Source organism: Anoplolepis gracilipes, chromosome 3 (assembly GCF_047496725.1).
Source record: "Anoplolepis gracilipes chromosome 3, ASM4749672v1, whole genome shotgun sequence".
Lineage (NCBI taxonomy): Eukaryota > Metazoa > Arthropoda > Insecta > Hymenoptera > Formicidae > Anoplolepis > Anoplolepis gracilipes.
Window position 1 is genome coordinate 6,642,683 of NC_132972.1, and position 19,634 is coordinate 6,662,316.

The 19,634-nt window shown below is 33.6% G+C and overlaps 2 protein-coding genes across 2 annotated transcripts; one reads left to right on the forward strand and one right to left on the reverse strand.

Annotated features, from left to right (window-relative positions):
• Positions 1-10: 10 nt before the first annotated feature.
• Positions 11-15,987, forward strand: LOC140663506 (uncharacterized). The gene is made up of 6 exons (XM_072887735.1): positions 11-662; positions 9,670-9,785; positions 13,287-13,402; positions 13,833-13,977; positions 14,334-14,516; positions 15,158-15,987. The coding sequence occupies exons 1-6, from the start codon at positions 569-571 to the stop codon at positions 15,509-15,511; spliced, it is 1,008 nt and encodes a 335-aa protein (XP_072743836.1). The 5' UTR covers positions 11-568; the 3' UTR covers positions 15,512-15,987.
• Positions 15,400-19,521, reverse strand: Mif2 (mitochondrial translation initiation factor 2). The gene is made up of 12 exons (XM_072887733.1): positions 19,411-19,521; positions 18,975-19,119; positions 18,592-18,881; positions 18,345-18,505; positions 18,029-18,255; positions 17,663-17,933; positions 17,157-17,410; positions 16,806-17,061; positions 16,570-16,734; positions 16,345-16,485; positions 16,072-16,259; positions 15,400-15,538 (listed from the first exon to the last, which is right to left on the reverse strand). The coding sequence occupies exons 1-11, from the start codon at positions 19,446-19,448 to the stop codon at positions 16,087-16,089; spliced, it is 2,121 nt and encodes a 706-aa protein (XP_072743834.1). The 5' UTR covers positions 19,449-19,521; the 3' UTR covers positions 15,400-15,538; positions 16,072-16,086.
• Between the last annotated feature and the right edge of the window lie 113 nt (positions 19,522-19,634).

Here is a 19,634-nt window from a genome sequence, read left to right on the forward strand (position 1 = left end):
TAATCGTTCGGGTTCGGCAGTTCGCGAACAGCCGTGCGTCGGTGTGGTTCGGTTCTCATTTATAGTTTGATTTTGAGTTGGGCCGAGGATCGTTTTCGACCGCCATTTCGCTGTCGTAGCATGTGCCCACTAGTCCAGAGTCACGTATACTACTTACCATATCGTCAATCGTGCAATAAACTCGTCTCTTACGTTTTATCGTTAGACGGACAGTCATATTTTTGCGATTCTCACTTTCGCGCGTGACAGAGAGCAATACGCTCATTTTGACCTATCGTGCCGAGAGTGGTCGGATGATCGTGTGTGCAGTGATAGTATGATCTGTTGGATATTCTAGTGAGTCTTCTCTAGCGAGCCCCTATACCGGGTGGCCGAGTTGATCGCGCGTGAAATAGTAGCTTGTTCCCCTCGCTGTCGATTCCAACTGTGCGGCGATAAAAAAGAGAAGAGAGAGAAAGTCGAGATTGAGCCGATACAAGAGGGTCGTAGATAGAAGGAGAAGGAAAGGGCATTCGGTGTTTGAAAAGGATCAACTGATTTCCGGAAAGAGAACTTGACAGTTGTCAAAATGAGCTGCTGTACCAGCGCGCCTATGGTTACGCAGACTTGCGAGACTCTTCTTAGCAAGTGCGAAATCCCGATCATCGATCTCGCTCATATGGGTGAGTACATAAAGTTTTTTTTTTTTTTTTTTTTAAACCATATTGTCCGATTGTTCGCGCGGTTTTGATGAGAAATGCCGGCGTGTGCGCGTAACCATCAATATGCACTGTACATGTTTGATTCGCGCAATTCAATTATAAAACTGGCCCTGAATTTATGGTCCGGCCTGTTTTACCGGGAACGGCGTTTCGAGATTTATTTACGAGCGATAAACGGTTTTTCCCAGTTTGATCGTTATAAAACGACGCAACGCGGAATGTAAAACTGGCTTCGGCCTCGGCATGTGAAACATCCCGTTGCTGGTTGGGTGTCGCAAGTCGGTCATAGGTCATCTCTCCAATGACGAAATTAACATAGCGTGACAAAACTAGACTGTGGTGTATTTCGAAATTCACGCTGACGGCAAACGCAGAAAAAGGCCTATAGCACTTTTGACATTTGACAATTCGAAATCCGTGTGAGAAATCGCGCGTATTGTTTCTTGACGAGTACGTGTTTGATCAGAACCTTGAACTGTCATTTCTAATAATACGTTATTATTATTAATAACCAGTAATATTTTATTGATAATAATATTTGTGACAAAAAAACCTTGAACAAGAGACTAATATCGTAACGGTCATTACCTAAATTGAAATCATTGTTAAGTGTGTGTGTGTGTGTGTGTGTGTGTATGAGACAGCTGCTAGTATTTTATATTAATATTCCAACCTTGTACTCTGAAATCGTATTACTTTTTTTTATTGTAATTTATTAATGAGTTTTTAATTTGGACTTTGAAATCAGCAATATAAGTGTATATATGTGTTCTATTGTGAAAAAAAATTGTTTTATCTTACCATTGAAACGAGACACACCTCTAGCATTGAACCTCATGATTCAACTTTATTTTATTTATCATAGTCATAATCTATCGAAAGATTCAATTATATTGATATATCGTGTATTGTAACATATACGACATTTATGCTATAATTAATAAAATCTATAATTGTCGACGAAGTTTAGACTCTGTAGTTTGAATGATATTCATATTTGTCACTTTTTTGCATAAATATAAGATCCAGTTTTTTTTTAATATAGCAAGAACATCAATAATTGTACCAACTTGTAAGCGATATTTTTCATATGCAAATGCATAAAGTAAATAAAATAAATGACATTTATTATCATGTCTCGCATATTTTCTATTAGCTAGCTACTTTAAAGACACTATTTATTGCAGACTGATATATTCGCAATATTTTTTTTACATAATTTCAATATTTTAAAGATAAATTATTTTATCATTTTATTAATTACAAAATATTTCTCGAATAATAACATTTACAACTATATCGAAAATCTCTCGTTTAAATAAATCTTACGATTAATAGAATAACACTAATATTTTTTTATCAATCGCGTGTTTTTACAAGTTTTTACAATAAGTTGGTTTGCAATATAATTAGCTGAATCGATCGAGGAATTTGAAAGCGCGGTACCATTTCACGTCTCGGGGCGACAGTAATATATCGGCAGTACTAGGACACCCTGTATAAACGGTCGAGGGCGCCAAGGGAGGGGCCCTTCTTTGTGAGAGGGGCTCTGACCTCAACGGATCGTCGGACCCGCGGTAGGCGCCTCCGGTTGCCGTTGGCTGGTTTGTCTGGCTAGGTGCCTGGCCTCGTTGCCAAGCAGCCGTAAAACCGTCGTCTTTCTTTCTTCCTTTCTTTCTTTCTTTCTTTTTCTTTTTTTTCTTTCTTGAATCCTCGAAATTCCGTGCAACAAATTCCGAACATTAGATTCGCAACGTAGTGGATTATCCTTTCGGAGTCAGACGAACTCGTTTTAGTCCTCTGAAATTTTGTCTCTACGAGAACTTTGATTCCAACGTTAAATTTAACTAATCTGATCAAGGTGAATGAAACACGCTCTGTATGTTTCAATCATGCTATGCAAAAATTAATTATGACACGTGTCTCGATGTAATAAATACATATCGACTTATGGGCTGATCTAAGAGTTTATCTATCAAAGTTTACGGAGAAAACAACGTTGATTGTATTAATTTATGTGGCAAAAATATTATGTTAAAATGTTAGAATAACATTCTGATTTTATTTAGCTCGAGTAATTATTGCGTAAATATTTACAATGTAACGTAATGTTATTTTCCCAGCAATTATTATTGATCATTCATTTTTTATTTTTGTATACTTTACGTATATTGTAAGGCACGTTTCTCAAGACACTTGCACATTAAATATTTCTATTAAGCGGCAAGAATCTTTCGGCGTAAAAATTCATATTTTTTCTTTGCTCGTCGTGAGTAGCCGTTAATGGACGGTATGGTGATTGTATACGAAAGTAGCATATAAAGTCGCGTACACATACAATTGAGTAAACACGCGATGAGTCGACTTGAGGCTACTCATTAAGCGCTATTTCACGAAGTGAGAATGTTAAACGGCAGCATATAGTGATTCATTCAGATATTTTCTCAGCGTTTCTAATTTCCGATTATTTTTATTATGAGATCGTAAAAAATATCACAAAATAAAATGCGCTTTTTGATAATTATTTGAAGAAAAGATACTTTCGATATTATCTAAATTGAGGGGTCAATTACGCGTCATTGGAAACTTTTAAATATCGGTCTGTGAAGCTGTTCGAATTCTCGAAAGTCGATCACAGTAATAGGATTTAACCGGATATGTCTGACCTAAAAGTAATGGCCTACATTTGCCTAATATGCGTCAAATTTCAGACGTGACGTTATATGTACATACATTAGGATTAACGGTCTTCCTATATTATTAAATTATATAAGAACAAATCATATACCTGTCATAACGACTTGCATTTAAAGATCACTTGTTTTTATCCAATCGACATTTACATGCTACTTTGATCACATATAGTCTAATTATTATGTACGCATAATCCATACAGATATATTTCAATAAAACAAGAACCACACATTTTCCTTCGTATCTTTCGAATATAAATTTTTCTACGGTATAAAAATAAATTTGCACAATTGAATATTCCGACTGCTAAATGCATGCTCAATTAATTTTTTTCTTCTGATTACTTTGCCATTAGCATTAATTTACTTATGTCATACATGTAATTACACGTGCTGTGGAAAGTACAGTTTCTTTTTTCAGCGGTGTCAAAAGTCCGAGATCGATTGATTTTTCATATCATCACGCGTGCTCTATCATCCGAATTATTGCACGCTTGACAAAAGTCTCTCGTTAATGCTGTCGCGTGCAAAAAGTGGAACACCCCCGCGTGTGTGCACGCGTGTCGGCTTAAAGGCGCGCGTGCGTCCGAAAGTTTGCACGCGGCTCAAATAGCAGCGTGCGCGCACGCCAATGAAATATGTCTGCGTGATGATGTTGGATTCGAATGTACGCCGAACGAATTAGAGAGATATAATAATGGTCCGCGTTGCAGTTAGCGAGATTGCGTGAGAGAAAAGCGTCGCGAGATGCGCGGCTCGATATCTGACCGCGATCTCTTGTTGACGACGGCGGCGTCTTTCGTGCCACGCTCCATTTTCCCACATTTGCTTTTCGGAACATAATATTTCGTGTTCCAAATGTAGAAATCTAAAAATTTTCACATTTATATTCTTGAGTTTTATGGAGGATCATTAATAATTTATGGACTAATAGGAATGGAAATTAAGATTTTATATATTATTTAATATATTATTTTTTTCTACACTCTATCATCTACTTTCAATTTTTTAATTTCTTTTTACACAATTTGTTATAGTTTACAATATAATATATATTTTTGTCTAATTAATTTTATTTGATTTCTTATTATAATTATTTTGCTTAATGTTTTTAGATTTTAAATAAAGAATTTAATAATAGAATATCTTGTATATAGGAGGAGGAAGTTATCATTTTTATTTATTTCTTTGTCTTTATTTAAACGTTGATAGTTTGCACACATTATCACATACATGCGTATGTGATCAGGCTAATGACCATGCCAGCTGGATTGCGAAATTTTAATGCGATTAAGACCCGAAACTCATGAAATTTGCGATGAGACGAGAACAGTCGTGACAAGTAGAAATACGAGACAACGAAAACGCGAAACGTGTATCCCTTGGAAATTACAAGATTGTAACAGCATTGTATAAGATTGCAAGATTGATTTCTGAATGTTAGACGAATATGCAAATGTGCACATTAAACATGAAGTTTGAGATATCTGTCAGAATGTTAGTGATTGTTTTATACGAAAATATCATCGTAACAAATGTAAAAATGCATGAGACAAAAAATGTATACGCATTCACCTATGACTTATAGAATTTTGATTTTTTTAAAGATATAAAAAATAAGAGCACTAAAAAATTTGGACGGTTCGATTTTTTTCTTTGTAAAAAATTCTCGTGCCAATTTCAAGCTAATATTATTTGATTTACGTAAATCTCAAAATGCGAAGTCGATAAAGAAAAGATACGCGAAAATTGCAAAACATTCTATTGCACGCGATGACGTAGAAAACTCGACCTTGCTATCGTCGGATTGATAACGTTACATTGAAAAATAATGCGATTTCGCCTCGTTTCGCAACTTTGCACACGCGTAGAAAATCATGCGTGTTAAATGACAAAAATTCGAGGGAACTTGTAAATAGCGAGTAACGCGAATAGAAAGAGAATTTCCGATCACTGTACATATTTATTTAAACAAGTAAAGACTCAAAATTGTTGAAGCACAATTTATTTGTGCCACGAATTAAAAGAGAAAACAACTATGTTGCGTATACAAAATTGCACGTACAAAAACGTAAATCAACGCAATCGCAATGCCTCGCACGTTGAAATTGGACATTATCGAGTCTAGAGATCTTTCCTTATCGCCTTCATTATATCGAAACTGTTTTTCCTCTTGTCTATGGAGATAAGTCATTGTGGCTTTTTCACGCATCGGTCACGCACGCGGGAAACTTCCACGAAACGCGGACTTTCCGCCGGCGGCGCATTTCGAAATTTACAGAACTTATGAAACAGAGATAAAAACGTTTCTGTATATTTTTCATGAATTTATTCATTCTTTTTTCACGAAGCACATCACGAGCTTATGCAATCCAGAAAATTAAACATGACGTAACAATGAGATAAAAAACATTGTTAACACATACCGATGAGATTTTCTTAATTTAATTATAAATATAATTATATGCACTGCATATCTTGACGTACACGTGCATATATATATATATATATATATATATATATATATATATATCTGTTTTGTATAGAACTCTGTCTCCGTAAATTTTATCGCAAATTATAGATCTTTTTTTCGTTTGAATTGATCTTAAGAAAATTCTGGGAAGCTATGTTAACATTATATTAAACAGATTATTAATTTACACGTATCGTAGACTTTACTTACTTTAATATAATGTTAACACAGTTTCCTAGAATTCTTACGATAAATATGATGTTTATACGTTGCATGTATGATACACACATGAAATTAAGTAATATAGTATGCAATGGCGTCATATAGATTAAATATGACTAATATTCCGTCTATTAACAAAGATAAATTTGCAAATGTAATGTGTCACACTTGTTAATAGACTATATATCGCGCAGCTTTTTAGAGTCGATGTCCGGTAACGGTGTATTCAATCGTTACACGCTAGGCGAAAGTATCGGAGGGCAGTCTGTCGCTACCAGGAGAAACTCTAAGAAATATTTTCTCTTATTCGATTGTATGGTGCACCCTAGAAACGAACGTCTTTACAGAGCCTTTAGCTCTATCGTATAATTATATATTTATATCGCGGATATTCATCCGCTGTATGCGTAGCGAGAGATACACGCGCAAACTTTGTTTGCACGTTAAAAATTTGTTTTACCTTAAACGTCAATCTTGTATACCCTCCACTTCTCCCTCTAGTCTCATGTCATTAACCCCTAGTAGCGCATATTCTTCCTTTTCTCGTGAAACCATGCTTTCGATTATATTTTTAGCCGTTTTGCATATCGCACATACTTTAAAGTCAAACCAAATTAAGTTAATTGAATTTCTTCGATAATACATTTTAAATTCTGTGAAAGGTTAAATATTATGCCAGATAGTGTAATTATATGTAAAACAATCGAGGTAATCAATAATTGTAATTTTTACTTTTTTTCTTAAAGAAAATATAATACTAAATTTTTCGAAATCATTATCTACTCAAATAAAAAATATCAATCCAAGCGATATTTAATTAATGACTGATTAATACGGATTAATATTTAAAAATAAAGAGAAAACTGTTCTCATAGAGATAGAGAGTATCATTCAAAACATGTAACAAGAAAGAGAGAGAAAGAAAGAAGCGTGCTTTCACAAATAAAGTATCAAAATAATTCTTTGAGTCTAATTTCGATGACGAATGATCCGATAAGCTAATCTTTTATTATTGCGATGCGATTGTATATGTTTTCGCCACACGTGGCGAGACGGATTTTATTTCGTATCAAAACTTTTTTTATAAGCACAACAAAGAGGAAAACGGATAGGATAGAAATTAAATATCGCTAACTGGTGGTTGGGATCTGATCGAGAGCTTGGATACGTTCCAGATTCGTCATTAAAAATCTCCTTTTGTTGTTTCGTGCTATTAATACGATTTTTCTGTCTGCTTTGTCGGCTCTTTCATCTTTCGCACAAGGCAATTTTGGCGTAGTGCCCGTAACCGATGTATATGTATACCTTGAGGAAACGAAAGTCTTCTGGCAACTTTCTGTCGTCATCGTGACGTCGCGATGTCGCCAAAATAGCGAACAAAGTAGACGGAGTGCTACGTTCTGACGTCAATTGGGAAATAATACGTCGGAAAATTTATTAAAATATCGTATAATATTCAATATTTTTGTTGACAATAACTACAAAGAAATTTAAACATCCCTAAGAAAATTATATCCCCAATAACACACAAAAAATGATATTTCTATTTTAACATCGTATAGTTTTTATATATTCAATTATTTATAATTATTTAAAAGAATTATTAAAAAAATAATTATTCAAGAAAAGGAAATTAAAATATCATATGCGTTGCAGGATGACATTAAAGATGACATTTCCTGCGGAAAAAAAACTATTTATGTAAATATTATCAATATTGATAAAAGTTGGAACAAATTTCAAACTTTCCTTCGCACGATTTCATTAATTACGATGAATCAATTAAAAAGAATATGTAAAGAATTATAAACGATGTTGAGTTCACTTTGATTTAACAATAAGCCTGCAGGAGCCTAAAGATGATTATATGTATGCCGAGTGCATAACCAGGAACAAAAATTAATCCAAGTGAATACTAGCCGAGGGCAAACGTTCGTAATCGTCAGCGATAAAAGCGCAGAGTATAAATCTGTAGTTTGTTTCTTTTCTCATTGCTCATGGACGGATCTCGTTACGACACGAAAGACTCGGGGACGATGGCTTTCTCAAGAATCATGACCTCGCGTTATGATTCCAAGGCTTATGTGTCGTTAATCATTTTTATTTTCGCTTACCTGAATTAACGACGTAATATTATGATGTAGTGATTTCATATTGACTTGTAATTAACGCATAATATATTAAATTATTTCTTGTGAGTACGGGAAAAACAATATATATAAAATTAGTATTTTCTGTTTCAATACATAATAATGATAACGATGTAGACATATTAAATGAGAGAATATTTTTTAACATATATATTTATAGTATGTATATTATAACGATATGATAACAATACAGTCACGTCTTTCTATTTTATTTTGTATTTTTATTTTATTATTTGTAAAAAATAAAAAATAAAAATACACGATATAATTATTCCGTGTGTATGTGTATATAATGTGCGAATATCATTTATAAATATGTATGACAGAAAGATGAGCCTAATCTCCTGGTTTTGTTTTTTTTTCACTATTACGATATCTCGGTCTCTCAACGTCAATGAACGCTCATTGAGCGAACGGCATAATCGATCATCAGTGCAGCTGACATCGGTGTCGCGTTCGCTCAGAGAGAGAGAGAGAGAGAGAGAGAGAGAGAGAGAGAGAGAGAGAGAGGAGAGAGTCGAGAAACTTAATATTAAATATCTCAAAGCTTCCTTAATCTGCAAATAAACGTATCAGCGCATGTAGTTGTAATCTCCTGCGAAGCCTGAGCTTCCTCAGCATTTACGTACAATGATATATTAAACTGATAAATTTATCAGGCTTGATGATCTCTCGTGTGCAATAAACAAAAGTTGACATCATCAAGATAATTAATTGCACTGAGATTCGTTCTCAAGATATTATTCTGTTGCGCCTAAGAATTTTCGCAAATTAAGTGGCTCCAAAAGCTGTTCTATATTATCGACCAAAATTTAACCTAACATAACAATATATTTGCTTAATATAAAAATTTTGCAATTTATACACACAAAATAAGATAGGTTTCTGCATGAAGGAATTTGTGAACTTTTAGAAATGACGTATGACGTGAGTTTGTGTTTCAATCTCGCACACTCACGGGATGCACGAGCGTAATTTTTTACAGAATTTCAAAATCTTTTTTACTAGGCTTCTAAAGTCATTTCCAAAAGTTTACTAATATTCTGTTATGTTATTCCAAACGCGGACATTATATCTCTTGCACGAACATACCGTAGAACTTTTTATATTAAATAAATATTGTTACGACGTAACTGTCATCTTATAATTTTTTATTATCTTTATATGAAATTATTAGTCCCCGCGTGTTGTTTTTATAAGTACTTTAATTGTGGAGAAGGATTTATCAATCCTTGTAGCCAAAAAAGAGATTTTCAAAATCTGTAATTGATATTTTGTCGGTAATTTTGGATTCCCTTAAGTCAATATATAATCAATTTTGTTTTAATGACAAATATATTGAAAACAGTAGCTTATTCTTGCTTATTATTTATTTTCTCTCTCTTTCTCTCCGTACTATATTCACTGTAAACGTTTTCTTACGATTACAGGCACGGAGAGATGCCCCCAGAAGGGAGTCGTAAAGCAGGTGGCCTCGAAACTGCTAAGGGCGCTGTCCGAGAAAGGATTGGCCTTGCTCGTCAACCACGGCATTCCAGAGTGCAAGGTACGACGAGAACGAGGGAGAGGCTCCCTTGAGCGTGAAAATGATTAAGTCGCGAGGCTTCCTTTGATTGATCAGGCACGGATATTGCCGGGTCTTGTCGATTTCTATCACTCGAAAATGTGGTTGGATATCACGCACTTTCGCAATTTAACGTCGTGATGAATAATTCGACATACCGATTGAAAGTGGGTCGATTAAACTCGCGGCGCGTGTCTTTACAACGTTAAAATGAACGAAATTATGAAGAAGCACTGTGGCTAAAAAATAATGAATCATCTTGCGCAGTCTATACGAAGTCTTTGTTAAGATCTTTTTAAAGGACGAAGAAATTTTCGTCATACTAAAAATTACGTAATTGCACACTTTGATTCTATTTTTTAGCCTTTTATCTTAATGGGAATCTACAAAAATAAGTGTGAAAAAGTAAAAACTCAAGTGTGATAAGAAATAATAAACACAGTGTATTAAATTTGTAATTATCTGTAATATTATTTTTACTCGTAAGACAGAATATGTGGTAGTCGCAGAGAGCGTATTATACATATATGTAATATAATATATAATTTTGTAGAATTCAATAACACATATAATTATTAATAATTTTCTTCTTTGAATAGCACTAAAATACTCTTGTATAAAATTTTACGCTAATAATCGGTTTTCCTTTCTTGCTGTCAAACACGCTTCGATATTTCGAGCATATTGCGACCAGAGAATGATCGAGTCTTTTTTTCAAGGGCTCACGATAAATACTATACGCGTATCAATAACACATATAATTATTAATTATTAATATAGTAACACATATAATTATTAATAATTTTCTTTAAATAGCATTAATATACTCTTTTATAAAATTATGCTGATAATCGGTTTTTCTTTCTTGTTATCGAACACTTGGATATCTTAAGCACATTGCGACCAGAGAATGGTCGAGTTTTTTTTTCAAGGGCCCACGATAAATACTATACGCGTTGCGCGCGATGACCTTGCCATTTGAGTGCTCGCTATCGGAAACTTTGCGGGCGATACCGCGATACACAGTATGTTGCAGTATAATCCGACTTGTGACTTATGGATTTATATGCAATCGAGAACGTACGTATGTACTCGATGAGTAACAGGACTACGATTGTTGATATAATAATATTATTCCTACTTCCTGCGTCGGAAGACACGTGTATGAAACATATACCATACAGTCGGACCTCTTATCCTACGACCCTCTTATGCTACGAAACCTCTTAGCCTACGACCGCGAAAGGGGAATTATACCCCCACTCTCAAATTTTTATCGTAGGATCAGAGGTTTAAGGGGAAGATTCTGGACCGAAAATATCGTAAGATAAGAGGTCCGACTGTATATGTATATGATGCCGATGCAATCGAATAAAAATAAGATTTTTTTTCAAGAATATTCGTTTAAAAATTGTCATTATAAAACCGTGCGAAATTTGAATTCAATCTTTAAGTACCAATCAGCACGATAAACCAGAAGATTCATTAAAATGTGAATAATCGCTTATCGCAAAGTAAGTGTGATGACAATTCTGACAAAGAGATCATTAATTTAATATTTGTACATCTCGTAATATTCATTCGTTAATTTAGGGATTTAATTTTTATCGAGTGTCTAAATTATATTGTAATAGTGTGAAGCTTTCAACGTTTTTTTTTAAATATGTAGAAAAATTAAAAAATTAAATTTTGTGAATAACAAAACTAATTTGGTTAGATGTCGCTCAATTTTGACGTATCTTGACTCGGTGGTTTTTTTTTTAACGATACTGTAGGATTGTCGAACTCTGAAATTTATCAAAAATTTTCCAAACAAATCACACGATTCGTCGCGCATCTTCTATAATTATCATCGAAGATTGTCAGTATAGTTTGCAGTAAAAACGATAAATTGTTAAGCGACTTCCAATAGCAGTTTGTACAATAATAAATGATGGAATATGCTGGAATAAAACTGTATATATCTACTATATGACAATGATATACTTTGTTCTGCATTGGTTTCCACTTCTAGCATTGAAATAGCTTACGAATAAGCAACACACACACACACGTACACACACACACACACGTACACACACACACACACACACGCACACACACACACACACACACACACACACACGTACACACACACACACACACACACACACACACACACACACACACACACACACACACACGTACACACACACACACACACACACACACACGTACACACACACACACACACACACACACACACGTACACACACACACACACACACACACACACACACACACACACACACACACACGTACACACACACACACACACATTCGGTATACGCATCACTCGCGCATGCAACGATACGATTATTTTGCGGAATTAGAAGAGCGATCATTGTCGGTTTTTTTCCTTCGCGACGGTTCTTTTCTAACATTATATAACATGCGATATTACAGCATTGATAATGCTAGAATACATATCGCATGTACTCGATCATCTTCTTAAAGATATGCTTGTGACTAAGAAAACTATTGCGACGTCACGCGTGACATCTGACCTGTCAGCATTTGTGAATCATTGTCCTCTTATTTAGATATTATGTACATATATTCTCAAAATTATCTTGTAATACGAGGGAATTCGATTATAAAGTTGTGCAAATATATATTATTCTGTTATAATATTTATGCAATATAGAGTTTTATCTGCCATGTGTATACAATCTAAATACATGTATATTTATTATTTAAAAAAATTATAAACACGCAATTATATAAGAGACAGAAAGAAAAATCTAATCAAATTTTCATTAAGACAATATTCAAGCAATTTTCGTAATTGAGTTTAAACTGTTGAATATAAATAAAAATTCAGTTTAAACTATTGAATACAAACTAAAAATAAAATCACTCGTGTAGAAGAAAAATGAAAAAAAGAAAAACATATAGCTGCTTACAGATATAATTTTCTGTCAATTATTACATGTTTGTACAATTGTGACAACAAAGAAACATATGGCAAATTGAGACTTGCACGATATGTTTTTCTTCACAAAAATGTTTTTTCAATGTGATAAGTTTTTTTCGGTTTATCACCGATTGCTCGACAAGTAAAATTTTTTGTTAGGTAACATATATATATTATATCTGATTCGCCATTCGCAAAATTGTTTATTATCAAGCATTACCGAGAATTATCTATAGATAGATATTTACAATATCTCCACATGTTACACGTCCGAAAGAGAGTGTGATTCGAAATGTGAAAAGTGCGATTATAGATGTCGAGATATACATATGAGATACGCGAATGTCTATTCTATCAGGGAATCATAATTTTTATTGAAGATAAATTTTCTTATCGTTATGTAAATATTCACTTTTGCGTAGCGTTTTCAATAGCAAACGTGAAAATGTATACGAAAAAGCTTCGTATATATTGTTACTCGCTTCGCTTATTAGGCTTCGTTAAAATTGTATGTTCCATATTCACAGATGAAGACAGCTTACAGAGCTCTAGATACATTTTGCGAGCTACCAGATGAAACGCGAGCAAAATACGAGCGCGTTTCGCCGAATAATCACGGCTACGTTAAACCAGGCATGGAGAAGTAAGTTGAGAGAGATTGTATTCTTTTTCAAATTATTCTCGTAATTCACTGTAATTCAGTTTGATGAAGGTTCTATTAACTGATTGCAATTTGTAATCCGGCGATAATCCGAGAAACAGTGTATGTCATTTGAATTTAATCCATAATAAAAATCCAAAAAATATTTGGAATAATTATATTAACAGCACGCTATTGAAATATAAATTATCTAATATAAGAATAATATAACATAGAAATAGTACACATAATGTTATTCCAAAAAGCAAACTAAAGAAATTTTATATAAATAAATATCTGCATTTTAAATATTTTTTTAATATTGCATATGTTTTTTTTAAGATTTTTTGTTATTTGTTTTACACAAGTATGAGTTTTACATTTACACATTCGTTTTTGTAATTTAATCTAATTAATTGTCTTACATGATTAGATTTTCAGACGAGATGGAATTTCGTCATGCATTTAACGTAACCGGACATGAAGGAATCTTGCCGGAGGATGAGGTTCATGGATTTAGATCAGCAGTGGAGGAATTGGCACGCGATTTCAAGCAATTGGCCTCCATGCTTCTTACTGTAATAATTCTTAACTTGTTATATTTCGTTATAGATTGAATATATTTTTTCAAGATATTTTTTTATATTTTATCATTTTCCGTGAATATCTCTTTTCATTATAAATTAAAAATATTCACTCTATAATTTTATCTTTTTCTGAAAATACTTGTCTATTTTATCTTTATCATTCCATTTTTTCAACTCGGAGAAGAATCTGTGCTCTTGAACTTTGAACGGAAGTACACTGTAACATTCTCAACAATTTCATGACTCATGAGTAGATAATAAAATCTAATCTGTAACATGAGTAGATAATAAAATCTAATCTGTACAGGGAAACCAATAAAAGTTGAAAAATCTCGTTCACATTACAGGCTCTATCTGTAGGCTTGGAACAGTCCCACGACTTCCTGTTGTCCAAGCACGCGCATATGCTCGGCCCTGGCAACGCGTCCACCCTACGTCTCCTTTACTATCCGCCACTCGGTGCACCGGTACAAGGACTGACCCGATGCGGCGCCCATTGCGACTATGGCACTTTCACTTTGTTGGCGCAAGTATGCAGATTGCAGCATTACATTGCATGCTTGAAGTTCGAGACCTAATATAGTCGTTTCGTCGTTAAAGAGAAACACGATTATACGATCGTAAATCATATTTCTAAAAAAATAAATATATATATATATATATATATATATATATATATATATATATATATATATATATATATATATACTTCACACACGGCACTTTATGCCTTATGTCTAAAAAGCATCATAAATTTTACATATCTTTATAATTTCGTCAAAAACTGACAAGATATCTTGGTACGTTCGTTCGCACAATATGACGCACGAATCATTTTGTGATAAGCGACTCTACACTGCTAAAAATGAAAATATTTAGGAAAGGAAAAGGCATATCAGACACGTACGTGTTAAAAGATAATGAATAATTATTAAACATTAAAACAAAAGTATTTGCATGCGTTATTCATACGAAGTATGTTGTTAATATTAAGGAATATCAATTGTCAATTCAATATAAAAATAATAATATTATATTATATACAGCATACATGTATATACAGATTATTACTAATAATTAATCATTGCTGATCAAAATCATTATCATTGGTTAATAAATTATCATTGATTTTGTCTAATAATTTATTTATGTCAATAAAATATATTTCAAGGATTGCGAAGGCGGCCTTGAAATACAAACTCCACATGGAGAACGATGGATTAGAGTGGGCCATCTTCCAGGCGCCATATTGGTGAATACCGGTGAATTACTGGCGCATTGGACTAATGAACAACTCCCAGCGCTTAGACATCGTGTCGTTATGCCGGAACATTGCGGTCGCGGTCGTCATTCTATTGCCTTCTTCGTACATCCGGACGATAATGTTTCTATCGAACCGTTAGAAACAAAGATCACCACAGCCAACCAGGAAACGATTCCTTGCCGTCTTCAAAAGAAGAAGCGTAGCGTCCTTACGGCATATCAACATCTTCAACGAAGATTTCGTGAAACTTATGCATCTTAATATATTCCACGTGATTCCTCGAATATCCTAAAAAAATTAAAGTGATCTATATTACTGACTCAAAATCAAAAATTAAATTTTCACAAGCTAGTTGGACTGGAATAAAGATGAACTTCGTGAGGATTCTAAAGAGATTTAATTTTATAGACAGTGAAATTAAGATTGCAGGCTAGCTTTAAAAATTTGACCAACTATATGCATATCGCTGTCTTATTGCATATCGCTTGATGCATATTATGAAAAGAAAAAAACATTTAAAGAATGTGCATAATGTCATTCCACACAAACAGAGCAAGATTGATACTTTCAGTTCTGATAAGCTTGAACGGTAGAACTTATCTGTCTTGATTTCGCAATATGCATTCAAGAATTTGCTCCCCCATAAAGTGAAATTATGATAGACTGTATGTAAAAGATGTAAAAAGAATGTGAAAGCAAAAAATTATCTCAGACAATAAATAAAAATTTGTACTTAATTCAAGAATATCTCTATCATTCTCATAATGGATAGAAAGGCGATGACTATGAGAATATATGATCATATTTTGATTTAGTCTTACGATTTTTAAGATTGTTTAAAATCCAGGATCCCAGTCTGTCTCTTGCGATTTCTGGCCTATCTGATAACAAACTAGAATGTCCCCAGATTTGAAGGACAATGTGGGGTCTTCAAATCTCAAACCACATTCTACATTAGTCTTGATGGTTTCTGTTTCAGATTTCATATGTCTCATCGATACCAATTTTCCTAAAAAATAAACATCATTTCATCTCTTCCTTTTCTCTTCTTTTCTTTTCTCACTTACAACTTTCAGTCAAATATTGCCTCTTACCGGTATAGAGAGTCTCTTGTTCACGTATTAATCGAAACATTGCATCTTTTTTTAGGTTGCCTTTGACACAGCGACAGCCCGCAACCTTTACTTTTTTTTTCTTCTCTGTGATCTCGAACTCTTGCAGTACATTTGCTTCACCTACAGAGAGATTAAACCATCAAAACAAATTTATGGCAAATGAATCTCCAACGAGTATTTTAATTATTAATCCTTCTTTCATACCTATTACTTCTTCAGTGTCAAGCGGCGGTAATTTAGTATTTATTTCTGTCTTAACGTCATCGATAAGTTTATATATCACATTGTATGGACGGATCGATATATTTTTTTTGTCAGCTTCTTCTTTTAAGTCTTTCATTGTGCCCACATTAAAAGAGTAGATGATGGCTATAAAGATTTCACGTGATGTTTCATGGAAGAGATAATATCAATCAATTTTTCAGGAGATATATTCTTACCATTGAACGCTTCCGCTATCTGTAAATCTGTTTCTGTAACAGGTCCAACGCCGTAATGTACGATGCTCAATCGACATTTGTCATCGCTTCCGTAAGTATTAAAAACGTCTAATATAGCTTCTACGGACCCGGCGACATCACCCTTTATGATAATATTGATTGTAGGTATTCCGTCGGATTTTTCCACCTTAATAGGTCTCGCTAACCTGCGATATCTTCCAATCGCTCTTCTTTTTTCTCGATGTTCTCTATATTCCTACAACCGATAGCAAGATAAATAATATTGACAATAAATAACGTGACATTAACATCTTTGTCATAATTTAATTTTATTATGCAAGAAAAACTTACTTTCAAATGTTCTTCGTGTTTCTTGTCTGCTGCAGTTTTATGTTCCTCTGCCAGACGTGTAGCTTTTTGTGTTTCCCTATATCGCAATACCATATGTACTCTCTTTTCATTCTCGACTTCTAGTACTTCATCTCCAGCAGGAGGTAAGTCTTTCCAACCAATAATTTGCACCGCATCAGACAATTTAGCTTCCGTAATTGGATTTCCGGAATGATCAAACATGGCTCTCACTTTAGCCCATGCCAATCCACTCACTATTGTTGAACAAAAAGGTAATCAAATATGTAAAATTTCGAACTATATTGCATATTCAAGACTATACTTACAGAATGTTTCACATATTATCAGTTCTGTCTTAAAGTGTATTAGAAATTTAAAAAAAAGCATAGAAACAAAAACTTGTTCTTAAGAATATTTGATTTATCTTTTTCTGATAGAATTCATGTGTTTTCTTATATTTTTTCTATTTTCTATATTTCTCTTTCTTAAAATGAAACGTGCCATACCAAGAAACGCGCCCTTTCTTAAAGTGCCGCGTTGAATTAAAACTGTTGCTAATTTGCCGCGATAACGATCGACAGAGGATTCGATTACGACAGCTTCGACTAGTCCTGTCGGATCGCCCTTTAGCTCTATGAGCTCGGCTTGTAATGCTATAGCCTCTGTCAAAGTATTTATGTTGGTCCCATGTAACGCCGAAATATTAACGCATTGAATATCTCCACCTAATGCTTCTACTTGAATTCCCTGTTGTGCAAGCATATTTTGCGTTCTCATCTGAAATAGACCTTATAAATTATAATTTTCATTATCACACATTTTCGAACATTTTTAAATTACATTACTTTTTATTTTGTATTAATACAACTTACAATGTCAGCTTCGGGTTTATCGATTTTGTTGATAGCAACTATAATCGGGACATTCGCCGCCTTTGTCATTTGTATACTTTCTATGGTCTGTTCCATAACACCATCGTCCCCTGCCACCACAAGTACTACGATATCGGTTACTTGTGCGCTTCTCATTCGCATAAGATTAAACGCAGCGTGTCCAGGAGTATCCAAAAACGTAACTCTTTCTCCCGTTTCCAATGTTACTGTCAATCACATAATAAAGAAGCAAAATCGTGAAAATTTATTACATAATATAATTAATAATTATTATGTGTATATATATAGTATTTACCATTGAAGGCTCCAATATGTTGAGTAATACCACCAAATTCTGTTTCTATAACAGATGTATTACGTAATGTATCTAGCAATGTAGTTTTGCCATGATCAACATGACCCATAATTGTTACTATTGGACGACGTTTTATCAGTACAGATTCGTCCGGTAAAGGTCTGATGAATAAAATATAAATAATATAATGTAGCTATTCTTTTATCCTATAACTGAATAGTTATATTCTAATTTTATTATTTAATACCGTTTAACAGCATCATAATCCTTTATGTCCTTTTCTACTTTACTATCTGGTTTAGAAATCACCCTAAATTTTGCTCCAAGTTTCCGTACAGCACTATACAATACATTCTGATTTTCTATGACAGTATTTTTATTGTAATGTCTAACTAAATCAGACATAGAAATTGCTTCAAAAATATCATCTATATCCCTTTTTGCAGATGTTGCTAACTCTGATACTGTCATTCTGTTCCATATATCTACAACTGGCAATTTCTTTTTTGGTTTCAACTGCTTAAAACTATTCACGCCCTATAAATAATTTCCAGTTTGATATATGTATACAATATTTAAAAAAATTAATATATAATAGTTATGTATATATAGAAAAATTTAGAGACTTACCTTTAGCTTCACTACATGCTTCTTGAAGTATTGTGGTGTCATATGATAATGCTGGCATTGTATGCATGTGAGAAACAAAGTGGGCAAGATGTGTTTCCTTGCATTATCACTTCTAACAACTTCACAGAGTGGTTGTCTCAGTAAACTGAAAATTATAATATAAAAATATAATACCATAAGAAACATGTACTTTTCATTAATCTAAAATTTTCCCTAGAACAATTTATATGGATTATTATCTTAATTTTTTACATTTCAGAAAAAGGAGACAATTAAAACTGATATAGCATATACAATTGAGTAGGTTATGTTTCTAATTTTTAAGAAACTTGTATTTTCTTACAATGTTCACCTACTGAACAGATTTTACAGCACATATTTGAAAGCGCAATTTTAATCATCATGACATCGTTTCTTTAGACAGAAAAATAAGTACCTGAACTCCGTGCACGTCCTAATCAAGGAAGCAGCCATGTTTACGATTACGCAATCAGCTTAGCCAACTTTCATGAATCGAAATGCAAAATTTAATCCTGTGGACAGATGATAAAATGTCTGCGTTCAGAAAGCAATAATGATGCGATCAGTTGTTGAAAAACGAATCTGATTGGTCGATCCAAACACCAATCACAGACGCTCTCTATTCAACTATTGCTAATA

What these genes read in the sequence shown, in the direction of transcription:
- Mif2 (XM_072887733.1), bottom strand. Translation starts at nt 19,448, where the DNA reads ATGGCTGCTTCCTTGATTAGGACGTGCACGGAGTTCAG. An exon ending in ACATATTGGAGCCTTCAATG is followed by an intron (nt 18,256 to 18,344) that starts GTAAATACTATA and finishes TGTGATTGACAG; the next exon opens with TAACATTGGAAACGGGAGAA. An exon ending in GATAGCGGAAGCGTTCAATG is followed by an intron (nt 16,735 to 16,805) that starts GTAAGAATATAT and finishes AAATCTTTATAG; the next exon opens with CCATCATCTACTCTTTTAAT.
- LOC140663506 (XM_072887735.1), top strand. Translation starts at nt 569, where the DNA reads ATGAGCTGCTGTACCAGCGCGCCTATGGTTACGCAGACTTGCGAGACT. An exon ending in ACGGCATTCCAGAGTGCAAG is followed by an intron (nt 9,786 to 13,286) that starts GTACGACGAGAA and finishes CCATATTCACAG; the next exon opens with ATGAAGACAGCTTACAGAGC. An exon ending in GTTAAACCAGGCATGGAGAA is followed by an intron (nt 13,403 to 13,832) that starts GTAAGTTGAGAG and finishes TTACATGATTAG; the next exon opens with ATTTTCAGACGAGATGGAAT.